Source organism: Rana temporaria, chromosome 4, assembly GCF_905171775.1.
Source record: "Rana temporaria chromosome 4, aRanTem1.1, whole genome shotgun sequence".
NCBI lineage: Eukaryota > Metazoa > Chordata > Amphibia > Anura > Ranidae > Rana > Rana temporaria.
In genome coordinates, this window is record NC_053492.1 from 16,797,503 (window position 1) to 16,820,393 (window position 22,891).

The 22,891-nt window shown below is 49.8% G+C and overlaps 1 protein-coding gene across 2 annotated transcripts in view; it reads left to right on the plus strand.

Annotated features, from left to right (window-relative positions):
* LOC120935982 (whey acidic protein-like) overlaps positions 1-22,049 on the plus strand; it is a 140,171-nt gene extending 118,122 nt beyond the window's left edge. The window contains exons 6-7 of one of the 2 annotated variants that reach the window (XM_040348038.1): positions 17,718-17,870; positions 21,911-22,049. In XM_040348038.1, the coding sequence (XP_040203972.1) occupies positions 17,718-17,870; positions 21,911-21,930 (173 nt within the window). In that variant the 3' untranslated portion in view covers positions 21,931-22,049. The remainder of the gene's footprint in view (positions 1-17,717; positions 17,871-21,910) is intronic. The other variant, XM_040348040.1, reaches the window with a different exon arrangement.
* The last annotated feature ends 842 nt before the right edge of the window (positions 22,050-22,891 follow it).

Below are 22,891 nucleotides of genomic sequence, written 5' to 3' on the forward strand. Positions count from 1 at the left end.
CCGTCCTTTTTTTCCCACAAGTAAAGCTTTCTTTTGGTGGTATTTAATCACCTCTGAGGTCTTTATTTTTTGCGCTATAAACAAAAATAGAGCGACAATTTTGAAAAAAAATCAATATTTTTTACTTTTTGCTATAATAAATATCCCCCAAAAATATATAAAAACATTTTTTTTTCCTCAGTTTAGGCCGATACGTATTCTTCTACATATTTTTGGTAAAAAAATTGCAATAAGCGTTTATCAGTTGGTTTGCGCAAAATTTATAGCGTTTACAAAATAGGGGATAGTTTTATTGCATTTTTATTTTTTTAATTATTTTTTACTACTAATGGCGGCGATCAGCAATTTTTTTCATGACTGCGACATTATGGCGGACACTTCGGACAATTTTGACACATTTTTGGGACCATTGTCATTTTCACAGAAAAAAATGCATTTAAAATGCATTGTTTATTGTGAAAATGACAATTGCAGTTTGGGAGTTAACCTCAGGGGGCGCTGTTGGGGTTATGTGTTCCCTGAAGTGTGTTTACAACTGTAGGGGGGTGTGGCTGTAGGTGTGACGTCATCGATTGTGTCCCCCTATAAAAGGGATGACACGATCGATGACGCCGCCACAGTGAAGAACGGGGAAGCCGTGTTTACACACAGCTCTCCCCGTTCTTCAGCTCCGGGGACTGATCGCGGGACTCCAGCAGCGATTGGGTCCGCTGGTCCCGCGGTCACGGAGCTTCGGACCGGGTCGTGGGAGTGCGCCGCGCGCCCACGACCCACGGCTGGGTACTAGTACGGGATGTACCCGTACGTACATCTGCCCAGCCGTGCCATTCTGCCAACGTATATGTGCAGGAGGCCTTCCTTAAGTAGTTAATACCACCAAAAAAAAGCTCTATTTGTGAGAAAGAAAAGACGCACATTTTGTTTGGGTACAGTGTTGAACAACCGCGCAATTGTCAGTTATTGCGACGCAGTGCCGAATTGTAAAAAGTGCTCTGGTCAGGAAGGGGGTACAATCTTCTGGGGCTGAAGCGATTAAGCTGAAAATTCAATTGGCTTTACCCATTCCCTTTCTTCTCTCTCTTGTATACAGCAACAACCTCTGTAGAATACAACTAGAAGCTCCAAGAGTTAATTAACATTAGTGATTATGATCTATTACACAATGTGCGGAAGAGAGTATTGCATCCAGATGCCTGGGGACCATCGGGGCCCCTTACAAGTGTAATGCAAAAAAAAAAACAGGAGGGGGGCCGGCCCCGGGCCTGTAAGGGGCCCTGGGGACCATTGGGCCCCTTAAAGGTGTAATGCAAAAAATACATAAATAAATTGAAAAAAAATAAAATAAATGGGAGGGGGCCAGCCGTGCCTGTAAGGGGCCCCTTACAAGTGTAATGCAAAAAAAAAAAAAAAAGGAGGGGGGCCGGCCGGGCCTGTAATGGGCCCTGGGGACCATTGGGCCCCTTACAGGTGTAATGCAAAAAAAAACAGGAGGGGGACCAGTCGGGCCCCTGGGGAACATCGGGCCCCTTATAGGTGTAATGCCTGTACCCCCCTGATGGCGGCCCTGATTGTAACCACAACAGGAGTTGTAGAAAGAAAGATAACCACTCAGTAGTATTCAAAGAGCCTCCTCACTGAAACCGAACCATGGGTGCCAGCAATGCAATAGTGATCCAAAAATACGAAGGGAACTTGGACAGACCCACTCCAAAAATGTTCCTTTTATTAAAATCGATCACAAAATAAACATGCCACAGCAAAAATTGGACAAAAGCTAACACGTTTCGCACTGTAGCTTCAGTGCTTAGTCATAGCTAGTAAAAGGGGCTGGGGAGCCCCTTTACCTGGCTCCCCAGCAGCAGGCCCAGGGCCCTTTTTAACTGAATTGCCCACAATCCCCTGAACTTCTATAATTTCAAGCTCCTATTATCTCCTGAACTGTACCTGGAGGAGCAGCCATGACTGGGATAGCTAGCTGTGACCAGGTACAGGGATCCTTATGTCAGAGTCAATGTATGGGCCACCAAAGGGCATAAAAGCATCCAGCACTACCCTGAGCCCCAATCACATTGGTAGACGTTGTCCAGATTGACTCCCCAGTACAGACATTCAAGTTGGTTGGCATTGCTGGATTGCTTTACCAGAGACTTCTGCTGCTGTAGCTTTGTGAAATCTGATGTAGGGTTTCAGTCCTCAACTACCTGGGCTATCCTCTGCAAAAAGTCCTCCGGCAAAGGATAGGGACAGTATTCCCTCCCAGGGTCTGCAAGCATTTGTCTTACTTGTCTCTCATTGTGTCTCTGATTGTGCACCATATATTTAGTTACACTGTATTGAGGTCAAGCAAACATCATTGTATGTCTAGCCATTGGCTGATACCAACTACACAACAGTGTCCCCAATGCTCTGTATACCAGCTTTGGTGACAACTGTAACATTTTGGATTTGCCATGACTAGTGTAGTTCCAATAGTGCAACCATACCTTTGACCACCCCCCATTGTAACCTTCCCCTTTATCCACCCCTATTTAAAACCTCTCTTGACCCTCTTAACCCAGTAACGACACCGACACAGTAAATTGGAGTAAAATTGGCCACAACAGCCATTTTTTTAATTTTTATAACCAAAATTTAATATTTAACCAAATTTTAGATAATAGGAATTTTCAACAATTCCAACTTTATTATTAACAATACTTTTACCAAACACTTTATTATTAAATTTAACTCTTGTTATTAACAATTAACCTTTACCTTCACCACCACACTGCGGTACCATTACTATACCAAGGCCTCCAGCCGACTCCAGCTCGGAGACACCCCTTTTTAACCCGCAGTGCAACGTAACCGTATTATAGCGGACACCGTTCCACTGCAATAACCCCATAAGGGGCCCATCCCACCGATGAGCCCCCCAACCATTTCCATTCCATCAGTTAACTGTCACCATCAAAGACCATGGACACCGCCACCGCTGTCATGACAACCCTTCCATCGACCTGAAAGAAAAGAAAACAAATGCACAACACCTAACACACAACAAAACAAGGGAGGGTGGGTGGTAAAACCTGCCTCCCTGTGTCTGATCTTCCCGGGCTGTGCACGTGGGCTGCCCCGCCTCCCTATTTATACCGCTCCACCCCCTTCAAAGAACTAGTCCTACAGCCACTGCCCTGAGAGCACCTTCTTCACCTTAACCCCTTGTTGCCTTCCTCCACACAAGTCATGCCCAGCCCTCTGTTATTCTTCCTTTTGTCCCTGTCACTCCGGGCCTCACTTGACTAGTGTAGTTCCAATAGTGCAACCATACCTTTGACCACCCCCCATTGTAACCTTCCCCTTTATCCACCCCTATTTAAAACTTTTCTTGACCCTCTTAACCCAGTAACGACACTGACACAGTAAATTGGAGTAAAATTGGCCACAACAGCCATTTTTTTATTTTTATAACCAAAATTAAATATTTAACCAAATTTTAGATAATAGGAATTTCCAACAATTCCAACTTTATTATTAACAATACTTTTACCAAACACTTTATTATTAACACCAGTCCCAATTGGTCTTTGACAGTAAACCCCCAATTAACCTTTTTCTTCACCACCACACTGCAGTACCATTACTATACCAGGCCTCCAGCCGACTCCAGCTCGGAGACACCCCTTTTTAACCCACAGTGCACCGTAACCGTATTACAGCGGACACCGTTCCACTGCAATAACCCCATAAGGGGCCCATCCCACCGATGAGCCCCCCAACCATTTCCATTCCATCAGTTAACTGTCACCATCAAAGACCAAGGACACCGCCACAGCCCGAAAGGGAAAACCCCTTTTTCTTATGGGCCCTTCCACACCCGCAGGGCCCTCTGAATTCTCTCCTGCACACCTAGCACCCACAAATCTGTACCCACATCAGTTAGGTGAACACCATCCCTGAGCAGGTACAGCCCCACATTCAGCTCCAATTCCCTGTGTCGAACCACTAACCCCCCATGCTTAGCCACAAACCTCCCCAGAACCTTATTCACCTTTACCCTTCCCTTGTTGATCCGATCCACTGACCTTGCCATACGCCAAGTGGTCCGCACGACAATGTCAGACCGAACTATCAACATTCTTGGGAAAGATGCCCGTAACGTCAAGACATCCGCCTTGACCGCCGACATCAAGTCCCCTATAGGCCGAATCCCCAGGTCATCCCCCCCGACGTGTTACAGTAACATGTCCGGAGGTCGGTGCACTTCTGACAGCACCCTGCCCCAACCCATCCCAGGGATACCCAACCATCTAATAGTTGCCTCCTGCCTGGAAATCCCCAACTGCCTTCCTTCTGGCCTAGTATCTGCTCTCCTGGCCCCCCTACAAACATACGAATGCCCCATGATCCACACGAGGCGCGCCTGCCTTCCACCTGAAAAACAAAACAATAACAGTGACTATCAAAACTCGCCCCACAATAATACATCCCGGAATTTCCATAAGCATCCCATACCCCATACTAATCCAGCACCAAATGTGGGCGTACATAAGAGCGAAATCTCCTAGATTCCCATCTCCCAATCCTTTTCACTGCCGCCTCATCCAACCCGCACCGGGCCGCCTCGGTCGCCGCCCCGATACGGAAGGAGTGCGAGGCAAACAGTCGCTCGTCCAACCCCGTCTTCTGCAAACATTTTCTAAAAATTGCTACAAAATTGAAACCGTGATACGAAAGAACCATCCCCATGCATCAAGAATGGGCCACCACCCCCAGGGCGCACCCCCGAGAATTCCCTTACAACCCTTACCGGACATACCTCCGAACCCGGCAACAGATACAAAAACACATCCACCACTTTTCCCCTCTGATCCGTTTTTGACCGCCTCAGCCTAAAAACCACCTTGTCCTTCGACGACCTGACGTCTTCCATCAAGAGGCCCCCGGCCACCCGTTTAGAGGGACTGACTAGCTCCCCCACCCGAAAAGCCCCGAAAAATGCTACCGGAAAAAACGCCCGAAACAACCGTACTTCGTAGTCCGACGAACAAATCTCCCCCAATACCCCAAAAATCCTGCGCAATACCGAAAATGACACCGGCCTCTGCGCATCCCTGCTCTGACGTCCCTTCTTGTAACCCTTACTCGCCTGCTTTACCCAAAATATTTTCGTAAGATCCTCCCGACCTTCCAATTTAAACAAAAATGCCAGGGCCACTAATTTCTTCTCCAAGGAAGACACGGACCCTACCTTCTCCATGTGTCTAGCCACAAAATAAACCACCAACCAGCCCATCTCCATGTCCCCCAGCTCGGCTTTCGCCAGCCGTTTGAAACCAGCCCATTCCTCCCATACCTTTGAGTATGCGGCCCATGTCGGCCCACTCACCGATCTCCTGATCCAGTCTGCTGCGACTCCAATGCAAGTCCCCACATCCACCCCGGGCAAGGGACCCCTTCCGCATCTGCCCCTGGAGACAGCTCCCTGAACCTGTCCCACTGAAACCGAGACAAGGCGTCAGCGAGCCTGTTATCCACCCCCGGAATATGCACCGCATACAGAAAAATATTCCACTGTAAACAGCGTAACACGAGGTGGCGCAGTAATCGCACCACCGTAACAGACGAACCGGAAATACGATTAATGACCTGGACAACCCCCATGTTATCGCAATTCAACCTGATCTTTAAATCTCTGCATTCCGCACCCCATAGCTCGATCGCCATTACCACCCGGAATAGCTCCAGCAGCACCAGGTTCTTTTCAAAACCCGCCGACACCCAGGACTCAGGCCACGCCTCCGCGCTCCATCGTCCCTTAAAGAAGGCCCCGAAACCTGTGGACCCAGCCGCGTCCGTGACCAAGTCCAAATAAAAGTTGCTGACGGGCCCCGACATCCAAATGGCCCTCCCATTGTATGTTTCCAGAAATGTGTGCCACACCTGCAAATCCACCTTTAACTCCCCCGTTAAGCAAATAAAGTGTGTAGGTGCCCTCACGCCCGCCGATGCTGCCGACAGCCGTCGGCAGAAAGCCCTTCCCATAGGGATGATACGGCAGGCAAAATTCAATTTGCCCAACAAGGACTGCAAGGTCCGCAACTGAACCTTGTCCCGCCCCAGCATCCCCCGAATCTCCAGCCGGAGATTCTCTACCTTGTCCCCCGGAAGCCTGCACTCCATCGCTTTAGAATCAATCATGATTCTCAGAAAACTCAGAGCCGTGGCCGGGCCCTCCGTCTTGTCGGCCGCCAACGGCACCCTGAACCTGTCCGCCATGTGCTGCAACGTTACCAACAAGATCACGCACACGTTGGATGACGGAGGGCCCATGCACAGAAAGTCATCCAGGTAATGAATGACTGAATCCGAGCCTGCCACATTCCTGACCACCCACTCCAAGAATGAACTAAACGTTTCAAACAACGCGCAGGAAATAAAGCAGCCCATCGGCAAACATCGGTACACGCAAAACTCGCAACCCAACAGCCTAAAACTGTCCGGGTGCACCGGCAGCAAGCGAAACGCAGCCTCGATGTCCGACTTCGCCATCAGAGCCCCCCTTCCGTAGCACTGTACCCACCGTACCGCAGCGTCAAATGACGTGTACGATACTGTGCATGCCTCGGGGTCTATCGCGTCATTCACCGACCCCCCCTTTGGAAAGGATAGGTGGTGAATGAGGCAAAACTTGTTTGGTTCCTTCTTGGGCACCACCCCCAGAGGCGACACCACCAAATCCGGCAGTGGCATCTCTGGGAACGGCCCCGCCATCCTACCCAGCTCAACCTCCTTCGCCAATTTTGCTGACACCACTGCCGGGTTCTCCAAGGCAGACCGCAGATTCTTAGCCAAGGGTGGCGCCTTCGACAAAGAACTGGGAATGACAAAGCCCTCGGAAAACCCCGCCGCGAGCAGCCGCGCCGCCGCCCTATCTGGGTACCTATCTAGAAAAGGTCCCATCCTTTCCCCCTTCACCGGTGTTGTCCCCTTTGCTGGTGGATGTACCCCCGGCCCCGCCCTGAAAAAACTGAGTATTAGTCCTGGGCGCGGAAATCATCCGCATCCACAAGCTAATATCCTTGTGGTCCCATCGCAGCGTAGGGCGAACAGCCCCGCCGCTGGCGAAAATGCTTGTCATACCTTAACCATCCCGTCCCCCCATAAACCCGATAAGCTTCCCCTATGGCGTCCATACAGTAGGTGAAGCCGATTTTGTGTCAATCTCGCTCTCTTTCTCAGCGAGATTGAGCACCTACGAGCCCCATCGCGGGAGCCAGCGCCGAGCTGGCTTGCCGCGATGGAGACAGAGCCGTCATAGAAGCGACGGGAGATCCGACTTGGATTCCCGCCAATTCTACACGTGTGCGGCGTTTGTTATGAATCCTGAGGGGGAAGTCCCCGCCGGATTTTAAATAAAAATCCGGCATGGGTCCCCCCCCTCAGGAGCATACCGGGCCCTTAGGTCTGTTATGGGTTGTAAGGAGAGCCCCCCTACGCCGAAAAAAACGGCGTAGGGGGTCCCCCTACAATCCATACCAGACCCGTATCCAAAGCACGCTACCCGGCCAGCCAGGAAGGGAGTGGGGACGAGCGAGCGCCCCCCCCCTCCTGAGCCGTACCAGGCTGCATGCCCTCAACATGGGGGGGTTGGGTGCTCTGGGGCAGGGGGGCGCACTGCGGCCCCCCCACCTCAGAGCACCCTGTCCCCATGTTGATGAGGACAGGGCCCCTTCCCGACAACCCTGGCCGTTGGTTGTCGGGGTATGCGGGCGGGAGGCTTATCGGAATCTGGGAGCCCCCTTTAATAAGGGGGCCCCCAGATACCGGCCCCCCACCCTAAGTGAATGAGTATGGGGTACATCGTACCCCTACCCATTCACCTGCAAGAAAAGTGGTAAAAACACAAATAAACCACACAGTGTATTAAAATATTTTATTTTTCTGCTCCGGAGGCCGCCCCCTGTCTTCTTTATTAGCTCTTTTACCAGGGGGGGCTTCTTCTTTGACGTCTTCGGGTGGGTGGGGGCCGCCGTCTGGTTCTCTTCCACCGCCGGGGGGGGGTGGCTTTTAAAAAAGCCCCCACCCCCCCGGCGGGTTTCCTCCGGCGTCTTCGGCGGGGCTCTTCTTCTTCCGCTATCCCGACGGGTCTTCTCAACTCTCCGGGGTTCTCCTTCTGTCTTCGCCGCTCTCCGTTGTTGACTCGTCGCACCCCGGTTCTTCGTCTCGCTGTCCGGTCCCTTCTTCCGTGCTGTACGTCTTCTTCTGTGCTGTGAGTTCTTCTTCCGCGCTGTGACGTCATGTTCTTCACTTCTCTTCTTCTCCCCATGTTGACTCGCCGGTCCTCCTCGCTGAAATGACGGATGCGCGCCTTGCATCGGACCTATATAGGCCTCACAATCCCATCATGCTCTGGTACCTACCCATGTGATACCTACCCACGTGGGTAGGTATCACATGGGTAGGTACAGAGCATGATGGGACTGCGAGGCCTATATAGGTCCGATGCAAGGCGCGCATCCGTCATTTCAGCGAGGAGGACCGGCGAGTCAACATGGGGAGAAGAAGAGAAGTGAAGAACATGACGTCACAGCGCGGAAGAAGAACTCACAGCACAGAAGAAGACGTACAGCACGGAAGAAGGGACCGGACAGCGAGACGAAGAACCGGGGTGCGACGAGTCAACAACGGAGAGCGGCGAAGACAGAAGGAGAACCCCGGAGAGTTGAGAAGACCCGTCGGGATAGCGGAAGAAGAAGAGCCCCGCCGAAGACGCCGGAGGAAACCCGCCGGGGGGGTGGGGGCTTTTTTAAAAGCCACCCCCCCCCGGCGGTGGAAGAGAACCAGACGGCGGCCCCCACCCACCCGAAGACGTCAAAGAAGAAGCCCCCCCTGGTAAAAGAGCTAATAAAGAAGACAGGGGGCGGCCTCCGGAGCAGAAAAATAAAATATTTTAATACACTGTGTGGTTTATTTGTGTTTTTACCACTTTTCTTGCAGGTGAATGGGTAGGGGTACGATGTACCCCATACTCATTCACTTAGGGTGGGGGGGCCGGTATCTGGGGGCCCCCTTATTAAAGGGGGCTCCCAGATTCCGATAAGCCTCCCGCCCGCATACCCCGACAACCAACGGCCAGGGTTGTCGGGAAGGGGCCCTGTCCTCATCAACATGGGGACAGGGTGCTCTGAGGTGGGGGGGCCGCAGTGCGCCCCCCTGCCCCAGAGCACCCAACCCCCCCATGTTGAGGGCATGCAGCCTGGTACGGCTCAGGAGGGGGGGGGGGGCGCTCGCTCGTCCCCACTCCCTTCCTGGCTGGCCGGGTAGCGTGCTTTGGATACGGGTCTGGTATGGATTGTAGGGGGACCCCCTACGCCGTTTTTTTCGGCGTAGGGGGGCTCTCCTTACAACCCATAACAGACCTAAGGGTCCGGTATGCTCCTGAGGGGGGGACCCATGCCGGATTTTTATTTAAAATCCGGCGGGGACTTCCCCCTCAGGATTCATAACACGCCGCACACGTGTAGAATTGGCGGGAATCCAAGTCGGATCTCCCGTCGCTTCTATGACGCGCTTGCTGGGATGTGCTGTCACTATTCCAGTGAGTGTGAGATGCCGGCGAGATCTCGGCACCCTGTCGCCGAGAATCAGCGCGACGCTGTCGTGCTAAAAGCACAATATCACAAACACCTACTGTATATCAGAAAAGCGCAGAACAGTGCTCTGGGCTCTTCTCCCCTATGACGCTGGCCATGATTGCAAATGCCTGCAACCAATTACTAAACGTACGAGGAATCAACCTGTACCTCCTCTTCTCCTCGTCGTCTTTCTTAGAACTATCCGGCTTCACCCTGTCTAAATTGAATTTTTCTAATGGCAACAGGGAAAAAATCTCCACATACTCACCTTTCTCGATCTTTTCCCTGACCTCCTGCTTCAGATGAGCCCCTAGCGGCCCCTCAAAGCAGACGTACACCTCACCTTTTGCCGCTTTAGCCATCCGTACCACGTCTCTCCTGACCCCCCCCCCGGCTTCTCACCTCCCGCGTCACTTCCGGAACTACTATCCGGCACCGCCCCTGTACTCCCCCCAACCGGGGCAGGTGCCCCAACAGCCACGGGAACCCTTCCCAGCAGAACCCCCTACCCAGGGTGCAACCTGAGGCGGCATCGCCACCCCCCCCAGCAAAACGCTGTACCAGGTCCCTCAAACCACCCAACAAACCTTGCAGGCCCCCAGTGGAACCCTGGGCGGCAGGCGATGCTCCCGCCACCCCGGGGCCCCCGGTTGGCGACAACACATTAACCCCCACATCACTCGCAATCGCATGAGGACCCCCGCCCCCCACCCCCAACAGTGAACACAATGCAGCAGCAACATCCCCAGAAGTAATAGTAGTGGACTTACCAGGCTGGCCCTCACAGCCGACACCGGCACCTCCACCGCTGGCGAATCTTCCACGCGACACTCTTCTTCCGATCCCGACGCCTCACCCTCCGATCGATCTTCCGAGGCCGACGTCCTCGGCGACGTCAGCCCCCCAGGCGCTGAAGATCCCAGCCTCCCGGCGGATCGTCCTCTCCCACTCGACCCGGCCGTGGACGCCTCAGCCCTGCTGCTCTCTCAGATGTACCTGCGATCGACCTCCCTCCTCCGATCCGGGGACTCCGGCCTCTCCACTGCCCTGGAGCCGGTGGTCTCGATCCGGGACGACCCCCCGGCCGTTTCACCGCGTTTTTCCTGTTGGGATCCCCCCCTGTTGTCCCAGAGGTGTAGGGGGACCCGCTCCTTCCTCTCCGCTCCGCTGCGTGGGCGAGGATCGGGCGTCATTACGGCCCGAGGCCCCGCCCACAGGGCCCAGACTAAGCGGTGGATTCCATCCGCCATCACCCCCGGCCGAAGCATGTGAGCGCTTGGCCGGAGGGGGCGACGGGTACTGCTGGGGGCTCCGACTAGGCCGCTGGGCCCTGGAAGTGGGGGTGGGCGAGTAACGCTCCGGCAGTCGCGACCGCCGAGCGCGTGGGGACACTATAGTTGCGGCCTGCGACCCCCCCGCCTCATCCGCGAGAAGGCCCCCCACCTGAGCGTCGAGCCATCCTGGCTCCCGACTAGCCGCTGCAGCCCGCAGCCGCGCTAGTACCAAGTCAATGTTCTGCATTGTTCTCTAAAATACAGGGAGCAGAGACAAAAACCTGCCTCCCTGTGTCTGATCTTCCCAGGCTGTGCACGTGGGCCGCCCCGCCTCTCTATTTATACCGCTCCACCCCCTTCAAAGAACTAGTCCTACAGCCACTCCCCTGAGAGCACCTCCTTCACCTTAACCCCTTGTTGCCTTCCTCCACACAAGTCATGCCCAGCCCTCCGTTATTCTTCCTTTTGTCCCTGTCACTCCGGGCCTCACTTCAGGTTCTGTCTCTTTTACATTGGCAAATTAAGCAGGCCAGTATCCTTAACAGGACGGGGGGCAGACAGCAATAAAGACCTAAAAGAGTCTAACCCCCTCACGCTCAGGGCTGAGACAAGGGTGGGTTGCCCAGTGCACAGGATGTATTGTAGGGATAGGTTCCTTCTACTACAAGGCTGATAAGAGTAGTGATAGCGTCATCACTACTTCTGTCAGCCCAACACTGGAAGCAGCAAGGAGATAAGGAGAGAGCTGTGAGGAGGTGCAGGCTGTGCTCTTTCTCCCCCTCCTCCTCATAAACTCACACATAATGAAGGAGGGGGGGGCACCATTTGGCATCTTTGCCCCGGGCACTGGTTGTTCTTGTCCTGGCACTGCTCACACTCCTATGTAAAATACAAACCTTGGCTTTAAAAACAGGCTTGCAGCAACTAAAATAGATATTTGGGTTGTAGGTTGGCCCTGGTATTATAAACTCTTCATAACCCTCATAGACACGAAAAGGGGCGATTTTCCTATAGTAGAGTGTATCTCTGCCCCCTCCCAAAAGGCTTCCACACCTGGACTCGAAAATAGATTTTACCCCACCATGATTAATCATGCCATCATAGGATTTAGTAACATGTGATCCCCGGAATGCAATGAAGGTGTTAGGTAATAACAGAATTTCTGCCCAATGTGCCAACACCTATTATTTTTGACATGAAAATTATTTGTGATATTAAAAAGCTGACGTGGCTGCTGTGAATAATAAACTATAAATGCTATGTAAATATAGACGCTCTACACCTCATAGAAAAAAATTGCAAACTAAGAAACCAATCCGGTTCCCATTCCTGTTCTGCCACTTTTCTCAGAGTTTCTGATATAAATGCCAGAGACAAAGTTACAACACAGATATTCACTCCGGTAAGCAGCCATGAGACCGTCCACGATTGGGTTCCTCTCCGTCCTCCTGGGGATCATCCTGCTTCAAGCAGCGTCTTCCGGTAAGTGGTTTGGTGATGAGGAGGTGATTGGACGCATTTATAGCGGAGGTCTCAAGCCTCAATAAATGGCAGCCAGGCACAATGAATGGTTAGATGGGCATGTGAAATCCCAGCATCTGAGGAATTGTTATTACCATGCATTGTTCTTTGTTAGTATGTTGTTTATGCAGAAAAAAGGCGCAACAACCATTCTCAGATATTATACTGTATTAGTTCTGATAATAGATGGCAGTATCAGCTGAAAAGTTTGCATAACGTAACATTCTTTTTAGTGGGACTACGTGGTTATAAGGATTTAATTTGATTACAATTGCCCTGGGGTGGTAATCAAACACCCTAAATGCATAAGTACCACATCCTAGGATTAGAAAGAATTTCAGAAAAATTTACTTTGTAGGCACGTGAAAGTTTATCAAAATTTTATCCACTTAACCCCCGGACCATATTGCTGCCCAAAGACCAGAGTACTTTTTGCGATTCGGGACTGCGTCGCTTTAACAGACAATTGCGCGGTCGTGCGACGTGGCTCCCAAACAAAATTGGCGTCCTTTTTTCCCCACAAATAGAGCTTTCTTTGGGTGGTATTTGATCACCTCTGCGGTTTTTATTTTTTGCGCTATAAACAAAAATAGAGCGACAATTTTGAAAAAAATGAATATATAAAAAAACTTTTTTTTTTTCTCAGTTTAGGCCGATACGTATTCTTCTACCTATTTTTCATAAAAAAAAATCGCAATAAGCGTTTATTGATTGGTTTGCGCAAAAGTTATAGCGTTTACAAAATAGGGGGTATTTTTATGGCATTTTTATTAATATATTTTTTTTACTAGTAATGGCGGCGACCAGCGATTTTTTTTCGGTATTGCGACATTATGGCGGACACTTCGGACACTTTTGACACATTTTTGGGACCATTGGCATTTTTATAGCGATCAGTGCTATAAAAATGCATTGGATTACTATAAAAATGCCACTGGCAGTGAAGGGGTTAACACTAGTGGCGGCTGGAAGAGAGGACGTTATACTACGTGCTCTCGCCCAGCAGAGCCAACTTGCCGACGTAGAATGCGGTGCGCGGTCGGCAAGTAGTTAATAGTCACACAAATACAAATACATTGATGCTTCTAAAATCAAATAACAAAATGTATAGCAATAAGGCCAAATGGTTTCCAAGAGAATATACTCAGGGCCAGATCCACGAAGCGCGGCGCATTGTTCTGTCCGGCGTAGTGTATCTCAGATACACTGCGCTGCCATAACTTACAGCGCATTTCCCGTATTCTCAAAGAATTTGCGCCGTAAGTTACGGCGGCATAGTGTATCTGTGTCGGCGTAAGGGTGCGCAATTCAAATGGGTGAGATGGGGGCGTGTTTTATGCTAATACGTCTTGACCCGGCGTAAATGACGTTTTTTCTGAACGGCGCATGCGCTGTCAGTGGGGGTATCCCAGTGCGCATGCTCGAAATTAACCCGCAACAAGCCAATGCTTACGACGTGAACGTCATTCTACGCAAAGCCCTATTCACGAACGACTTATGCAAACAACGTAAAAAATTCTAAATTTGACGCGGGAACGACGGCCATACTTAACATAGGATACGCCTCATAGAGCAGGGGTAACTATATGCCGAAAAAAGCCTTATGGAAACGACGTAAAAAAATGCGCCGGCCGGACGTACGTTCGTGGATCACCGTATCTAGCTAATTTGCATACTCGGCGCGGAAATCAACGGAAACGCCACCTAGCGGCCAGCGTAAATATGCACCTTAGATCCGACGGCGTACTAAGACGTACGCCAGTCGGATCTAGCCCAGCTTCAGGCGTATCTTGTTTTGTGGATACAAAACAAAGATACGCCGGAGCAAACTAGCAGTTACGCGGCGTATCAATAGATACGCCAGCGTAACTGCTTCGTGGATCTGGCCCTCAGTCTGCATAATATACTTGATGCGGGGCCGTAACGAAGAACAAGGCCCACGCTAAGTAGAGCATTGACTTCTGGGTGTGGCCAAATGGATCCTTGGAGAGTTTAAAACAGCTCTACATGTTTCGCGATTTAAAAGATATCGCTTCTTCAGGAGCTTCTAAATTTTAGAAGAATAAACTTCAATTAGAATACAGTAAAACCTTGGTTTGCCCCAGAAACATGCTTGTAATCCAAAACACTTGAATACCAAAGCATTTTTTTTACAGGATGTAAAAGAGAAGAGAGGCACCTCTAAGGCCCCGTACACACGACCAGTTTCCTCGGCAGAATTCAGCTTCCGACCGAGTTTCTGGCTGAATTCTGCCGAGAAACCCGGCCGTGTGTACACTTTCGGCCGAGGAAGCCGACGAGGAGCTCGGCGAGGAAATAGAGAACATGTTCTCTATTTCCTCGTTGTTCTATGGGAGCTCTCGCCCCGCCAAGCTCCTCGGCGGCTTCAGTGCTGAACTGGCCGAGGAACTCGATGTGTTTGGCACGTCGAGTTCCTCGGCCGTGTGTACGGGGCCTCAGTGTAGCAATAAGTTGCTAAATGTTGTACCTTCATTAAATGTAACCATATTGCTACACAGTGGCGGCTGGTGCTCAAATTTTTTTGGGGGGGCGCAAACAAACGAAAAAAAAAAAAACAATTGTAGCCTCACTGTGCCCATCAAATGCAGCCACTGGCCCCATCAAATGCAGCCACTGGGCCCATCAAACGCAGCCACTGTGCCATCAATTGTCACCACTGTGCCATGCCATCAAACACAGCCACTGTGCCATGCCATCAAATGCAGCCACTGTGCCCATCAAGTGTCGCCACTGTGCCATTTGTCACCACTGTGCCCTTTAATTGTCGCCACTGTGCCCTGTAATTGTCGCCACTGTGCCCTGTAATTGTCGCCACTGTGCCCTGTAATTGTCGCCACTGTGCCCTTTAATTGTCGCCACTGTGCCCTGTAATTGTCGCCACTGTGCCCTGTAATTGTCACCACTGTGCCCTGTAATTGTCACCACTGTGCCCTTTAATTGTCGCCACTGTGCCCTGTAATTGTCGCCACTGTGCCCTGTAATTGTCGCCACTGTGCCCTGTAATTGTCGCCACTGTGCCCTGCAAAATTCTGCCCCCTTGCCCCCCTGCCCGGCACTTACCTTTCTGGGGTCAGCCATCCTCCTTCCACGGTCCCTCGATGTCTCCTCCCGCCCTCGATGAAGCTTCAGCCAATCAGGTTACCGGTGAACCTGATTGGCTGAGACGCCTGTCAGTCTTATCCAAGGAACGCACCCCCCGTGCGTCCCCTGGATAACTATTTGGAAGCCGATTACAGCCTTAGGGCTCTGATAGGCACTTCCAAAGCCAACCAGCTGCCGTTATTCAGATGGCCGGCGCTCACCAGGGGGCCGGCCATCTGAATAGTGGGCGGGAGCGGCAATACATAGATTCATGCAATTCATGAATCTGTGTATAGTATTCAGTGGCGGTGCAAACTTTGCACACTTGTAGAGGAGAAATGGGGCGACATGTGTGCCAAGTTCCGGGTCCAGGAGACCTAACACCGGCCGGTACCGGGTCCCCAAGATCACCAGAGAAATTACCGTTTAACATGGGAGTCTATGGAAGGGGTGCCCGGATTTGAATAATCGGTGCTCCCCGGCCGTAGGTCCCCCGGACAACAAACTCTGCACACTTGTAGATGTGTATCAAGTTTGGGGTCCAGGGGACCTATGGCCGGCCGGTACCGGGTCCCCAAAGAGATCAGGCGAAAAAAGGTGACCCGAGTATAAGCCGAGGGGGGCATTTTCAGCACAAAAAAATGTGCTGAAAAACTCGGCTTATACTCGAGTATATACGGTAACTTTACTCGGTAGCTCACCAGAATTATTCTGCATCAACTGATATTTTTGGGAATATAAGATTGTGACAGACCCAACCAGGACAGGTGCTTTTGGAGGGGACTGCAGGGTAGACTCTTGCCTTCTGACTATGGGTCCTGCCATGGCATTTAAGGGAGCTACAAGAATTTAGGAACATGTCCTGTTATGTAAAGCAAAATGACATTATTACATTTAATAGTCAAGGAAGCCATGATGGTCTCTGCCACCTTGAAACTCAGTAATCAGATGTATGTGAAAAGAAATGAAAGCTGGTTAATGAGATTTGGACAGCCCTGGGTCTCTTGTTGTCACATAGAGAGGGGCTGAACGACCCCCTGTTCAGTTTGCGGCAGAACTTTCAAACATCGCAAACGTTCGGAACCAAATAGTGCCTATTTTGAATGCTCATATGCAAGTTGTTGGGTAAACAATGGTTATGGGGGTCTGGGTACTACCCTGCGGGATATGTATCAGTGAAAGAAAACCTTTGTAAAAAAAAACATAATTTTTAAATAAGTAGGGATTTACTGATGCTTAAAGTGAAACCATCAAAATGAGAAATAACAAAAACAATGAAAAAATACTTAAAGCGGGAGTTCACCCATTTAAAAAAAAAAAAAAAATCTCCCCTTAGCTTCCTGCTCGTTTGGTCTAGGGGAATCGGCTATTTATATTAAAATATGAGCAGTACTTACCCGTTTTCGAGATGCATCTTCTTCCGTCGCTTCCAGGTATGGGTCTTCGGGAGCGGGCGTTCCTTCTTGATTGACATTCTTCCGAGAGGCTTCCGACGGTCGCATCCATCGCGTCACTCGTAGCCGAAAGAAGCCGAACGTCGGTGCGGCTCTATACTGCGCCTGCGCACCGACGTTCGGCTTCTTTCGGAAAATCGTGACGCGATGGATGCGACCGTCGGAAGCCTCTCGGAAGACTGTCAATCAAGAAGGAACGCCCATTCCCGAAGCCCATACCCGGAAGCGACGGAGAGGATGCATCTCGTAAACGGGTAAGTACTGCACATATTTTAAAATAAATAGCCGATTCCCCTAGTAATAACGAGCAGGAATCTAAGGGGGAAAAGTGCCCTCTAAGGGTGAACCCCCGCTTTAAATATATGTCCGGGGAGTGCCAGGACCTGATGATCCAGTGCCCATGGCAAAATATGCTGAATTGTGCCCCACCCCCTTCATTATGTGCAAGCTTAAAAGGAGGAAGGGGGAGAGAGAGCACAGCCCCCACCTCCCCCTGGCTTTCTCCTTGCCGCTACCAGCTCTGGGCTGACAGAAGTAGTGATGCCGCTGTCACTGCTGCTGTGCAGCCTTATAGTAGAAGGAACTTGCGGCGCCCCCATCCTTAAAATACACTGTGCCCAGGGAAGCCGTCCCTTCTCTTCACCTCTTGCCTTTAGGGTGACAAACCCTGGGTGCCTGGCACTAGCAACACCCCTGCATGTGACCCTATGAATAAATCCATGGAAAAAATCTGTTTCTGCTTCTTTCAGCTGAAAAAAGTGGACAGTGTCCTTATTTCAAGGGCAATGAAGTAGTCAGATGTGGTTCCTTCGACACAACTATCTGTGGCGTAGATGAAAACTGTGGAGGACTGCAGAAGTGCTGCCGAGAGTACTGTACCAACCAATGCCGGGACCCTGTGGGTAAGTCAACCTTACTTGCTAAATTTTGATGAGAGCCAGCCCCCCCCCCCCCCCCCCAGCAACCTCCCTGTGAAGGACCTGGATTTTAAAATGGGGTAGTCTATGGGTTTTGATCCTTCCCCATTACGTCTAAAACTAGAAGAAAAGTTATTGGCCTGATACACACTTTACCACAAAGTTTGTCTAAAGCCCCGTACACACGATCGGAATTTACGATTGAAAAAGTCAGACGGACGTAAATTCCGACCGTGTGTTTTCCAAATTCCATCGTAAATTCCATCGGAGTTTAAATATACTGTAGAACATGTTCTATTTTACTCCGATGGAATTCTGTTGGAATTCCGATGTGCTTTTGGCCGGGCAAAAGCCTGATCGTGTGTACGCGGCATAAGGGTTCATGCACACGGATTGTTGGCTGCATTTTTGTGCCTAGCATACATTTCGCAGCAATATCCTACACCAGGGAGCCATAGGTACAGCCTGAGTACAGCTTGACATACAAGTGAATGGCTGGATGTGGCACTTGTGGAAAAAAAACGGTTTCATGAATTAAAAAATAACAAAACAGTAAAGTTAGCCCAATTTTTTTGTATAATGTGAAAGATGATGTTACACCGAGTAAATAGATACCTAACATGTCACGCTTTAAAATTGCACACACTCATGGAATGGCGCCAAACTTTGGTACTTAAAAATCTCCATAGGCGACGCTTTAAATTTTTTTGCTAGAATTATTGCACACGTTCTAATGCATGCGGCGATACCTCACATGTGGGGTTTGAACGGCGTTTACATATGTGGGCGGGACTTACATGCGTGTTCGCTTCTGAGCACGAGCTACCGGGGACAGGGGCGTTTAAAAAAAAAATATTTTACTTAATTTTTTTATTTTTACACTTTTTTTACATTTTTTTTAATCACTTTTATTACTATTACAAGGAATGTAAACATCCCTTGTAATAGGAATCACTGTGACAGGCATAGGCGTGTGCACAGGGTGTGCCAGGTGTGCCCAGGCACACCCTAATCACCCTGTGCTGCACATATCCCCCCTGCTGCTTGGCTGCAGAGAAATCTCTGTCCTTAGCCCCTTTCCCTGTCTCAAAAGTGAGATATCAGGGGTCTGTTTAGGCCCCTGATATCTCACCAAAGCCCTCCAATGGTGCTCCTAAAAAATTGTAAAAGAAAATAATAAAAAATTATTATAAAAACATATTGTAAAAAAATAATAAAAAATGTAATTGTAAAAAGTAATAATAAAAAAAGAATAAAAATAAACTACTGACAACAGTCCCTGCCCACTGACACCATCAACTGTTCTACTGTCCATTGCCCTACTGCCCTATATATATATATATTTATATATATATAGATTTATATATATATATATATATATAGATTTATATAGATATACGCATGTGTGTTTGAGTTTTGGGGTGCACACATAATGTATGGTGACAGGTCCTCTTTATGGAGAGATGTGGGGTCAATAAGACCCCACATCTCTCCTCCAGGCTTGAAAGCATGAGATCGGGAAAAAAAATTCACGATCTCATGCCGACAGCCGCGATTGCGGCTTTCTTTACTTCCAGGTACCCGGGCGTGACGTCACAACGTTGCGTCCGGGCCTCTGACAATCATAGAGATAATCTCTATCGTGAGCCGGCGCTGGCCGATTCGTTCTCCGGGCCCCTGATGGCACGGGAGAGCCCGGAGAAGCACCGGATGGCGGCGGGAGGGGGGGACGTCCCCTCCCGCTGCCTATAAGAACAATCAATCGGCGTAACTGCCGCTATGATCGTTCTTATTGTGCACAGAATCGCCGGCAGAAGACTGTGATATCTGAATGATGCCTGTAGCTGCAGGCATCATTTAGATATCACCGCACAAAGTCGAGGACGTCATATGACGTCCTCGGTGGGCAAGTGGTTAAGATTGTCACAGACCCAACCAGGACAGGGGCTTTTGGAAGGGACTGCAGGGTAGACTCTTGCCCACTGACTATGTGCCCTGGCATTTTAGAAATTCGGATGAAAATGCATTTGGACGAAAACGAATGCACATGTCTATTCACCAGCCTGCTCACCTCACCATCCAAAACGCGGTGACGTAAAACACTATGACGAGCCGTGAAAAATTAAGTTCAAGGCCTCAGGGCAGCGTCGACTTGATTCTGAGCATGCGTGTTTTTTTCTCCGTCGGAGTTCCACACAGAGGATCGGAATTTACGAAAGGATTTTTTTCCATTGAAAAAAATAAAACATGTTCTTCTTCTAAACTCCGATGGAAAAAAGTCTGATGGGGTCCACACACGGTCGGAATGTGCGATGAGAAAATTCCGTCTGACTTTTTTCATCGGAAATTCCGATCGTGTGTCCAAGGCATAAGGAGTGAATACACCAATAAGGGGTGTATACATCGAAATCAAATGTTACTAGACTAATTTTCTCTTTCGGTCAAATGTTCGTTAGTCATAGGCAGGGTTTGACAAATTTGCTTGGAATCTAGGAGCCAGCTAAAAAAGTTAGGAGCCAGAAAACGTGCCCCGTCCCGACGAGCTTGCGCGCAGAAGCGAACACATACGTGAGCAGCGCCAGCATATGTAAACGGTGTTCAAAGCACACATGTGAGGTATCGCCGCGATCGTTAGAGCGAGAGCAATAATTCTAGCCCTAGACCTCCTCTGTAACTCAAAACATGCAACCTGTAGATTTTTTTAAATGTCGCCTATGGAGATTTTAAAGGGTAAAAGTTTGTCGGCATTCCACGAGCGGGCGCAATTTTGAAGCGTGACATGTTGGGTATGAATTTACTCGGCGTAACATTATCTTTCATAATATAAAAAAAAAATGGGGATAACTTTACTGTTTTATTTTTTAATTAAAAAAAGTATAATTTTTTCCCAAAAAAAGTGCACTTGTAAGACCGCTGTGCAAATACGGCGTGACAGAAAGTATTGCAACGATCGCCATTTTATTCTCTAGGGTGTTAGGATAAAAAATATATAACATGTTTGGGGGTTCTAATTAGATGGAAGAAGATGGCAGTGAAAATAGTGAAAAATGACATTAGAATTGCTGTTTAACTTGTAATGCTTAACTTGTAATACCAACGGCCACCACCAGATGGCGCCAGCTCACATCTGGTGGTAATAACTTGTAATACCAACGGCTCACCACCAGATGGCACCAGCCCCAGCCCACCTTCCAAGCCAAGTCGCCAGGACACTATTTCTAGTCGTCATGGCGACCTGGCGCCCGGGATTTGTCGATCCCTGGTCATAGGAATAGTCTGAATTTGGAAAATACGGCATCATGACAACTAGATGGAGGGGCCTCACCTAAAAACTCCTGCTCGCAGCTCCTCAGGACCAACGCGGTGTCAGCGGCAGTCCTGGGGAGCTGCCGGCAGGAGTTTTTAGGCAAGGCCGCGGCTTCGGCCTAGTCCGTGAGGCTAGGACGCCGCAGACTAGGCCGAAGCCCCGGCCTCGCCTAAAAAATCCTGCCCGCAGCTCCTCAGGACCAACGCGGTATCAGCGCCGCTCCTGGGGAGCTGCGGGCAGGAGTTTTTAGGCGAGGCCGCGGCTTCGGCCTAGTCCGCGAGGCTAGGACGCCGCAGACTAGGCCAAAGCCCCGACCTCGCCTAAAAACTCCTGCCCGCAGCTCCTCAGGACCAACGCGGTGTCAGCGGCAGTCCTGGGGAGCTGCCGGCAGGAGTTTTTAGGCGAGGCCGCGGCTTCGGCCTAGTCCGCGGGGCTAGGACGCCGCAGACTAGGCCGAAGCCCTGGCCTCGCCTGGAAAACTCCTGTCCACAGCTCCTCAGGACCGGTGCATTGTCAGCGGCGGTCCTGGGGGAAAAAATCGAACAAATCAATTTTTTTAAATCAAATCGATTTTCTTCCCAGCCCTACTATACATTTACATAGCTCTGAAATATACCACAGTTCTGTACAGAGAACACTGAGCCATCGACATGAGATAACACTCTAATGTCCATCCCTCTCTCCACAGACATAAATTATTATCTTATTCTATTCACAGCAGTTGCAGGCTCTGGATAAGAAGCCGTTGAAGACATTAGTGAAGAGATGAGATCGGCATCAACTCATTGCGATGGGCAGGACGTCACCCCACACAGATATTGTCATTAAATAAAATAAAAAAATCTTCAATGCCAAAATAACGATTTCTGTTTTCTTTATTAATGAGGAATTCTGACTTGTAATGCTGAGTTCTCTTCATACAATACAGGGGGGTCACAATTGAAAACAATGTATCAGAATTTAAAGCTGAACTAGCTGAAACGTCTGATGGGGTCCACACACGGTCGGAATATCCGATGAGAAAATTCCATCTGACTTTTTTCATCGGAAATTCCGATCGTGTGTACAATAGACATGTGCACAGAAATTTTTTTTGATCGTTTTTTTTTTTTTGTTTCGTATCGTTCCGTAGGTTTGTTCCCGCCCTACCTGCTCCGCTTTGAAGCCCAACGGGGCAGAGGGACTCCCTATAAGGGAGTGAGAGGATTAGCCCGCTCAACCAGCCCCGTTAGTCCTTTGCCTCAATTTTTTTAGAGACCGTGTGGTCAAAGTGCATGTGTGTTAACCCAATTTCGAGTGCGTGTGTAGGTGTGGTGGTTTTTGTGGGAGGGGGGTGGGCGTACTAAGCGTAGGCTTACCTCGCCTAGCACACCCACCGGGAGCCGGGCTGAGACCACCAAACTCAATTCACATGTAGCCGAGACCGGGAACCGAACCCCTGGCTGCAGAGGTGAATGGCTTGTCAGCGCAGTGCCAATCGCGTTGAGCCACCGCAGCTCCCGTCATATTAACTATTGTTAAGCCCCATACACTTGGTCAGACTTTTTTAACAACAAACATAAAAACGATCGTTGTACCGAACGTTCTTTCGTTTTTAAACTCCATCAGAAAACCATTTTTGGGTTCCAGGTTCAAAAGTCTGGCCAACTGATCTCCCTTCAGACGAAAATCCACAGAAAATTTTATTTGGCTTTACTGT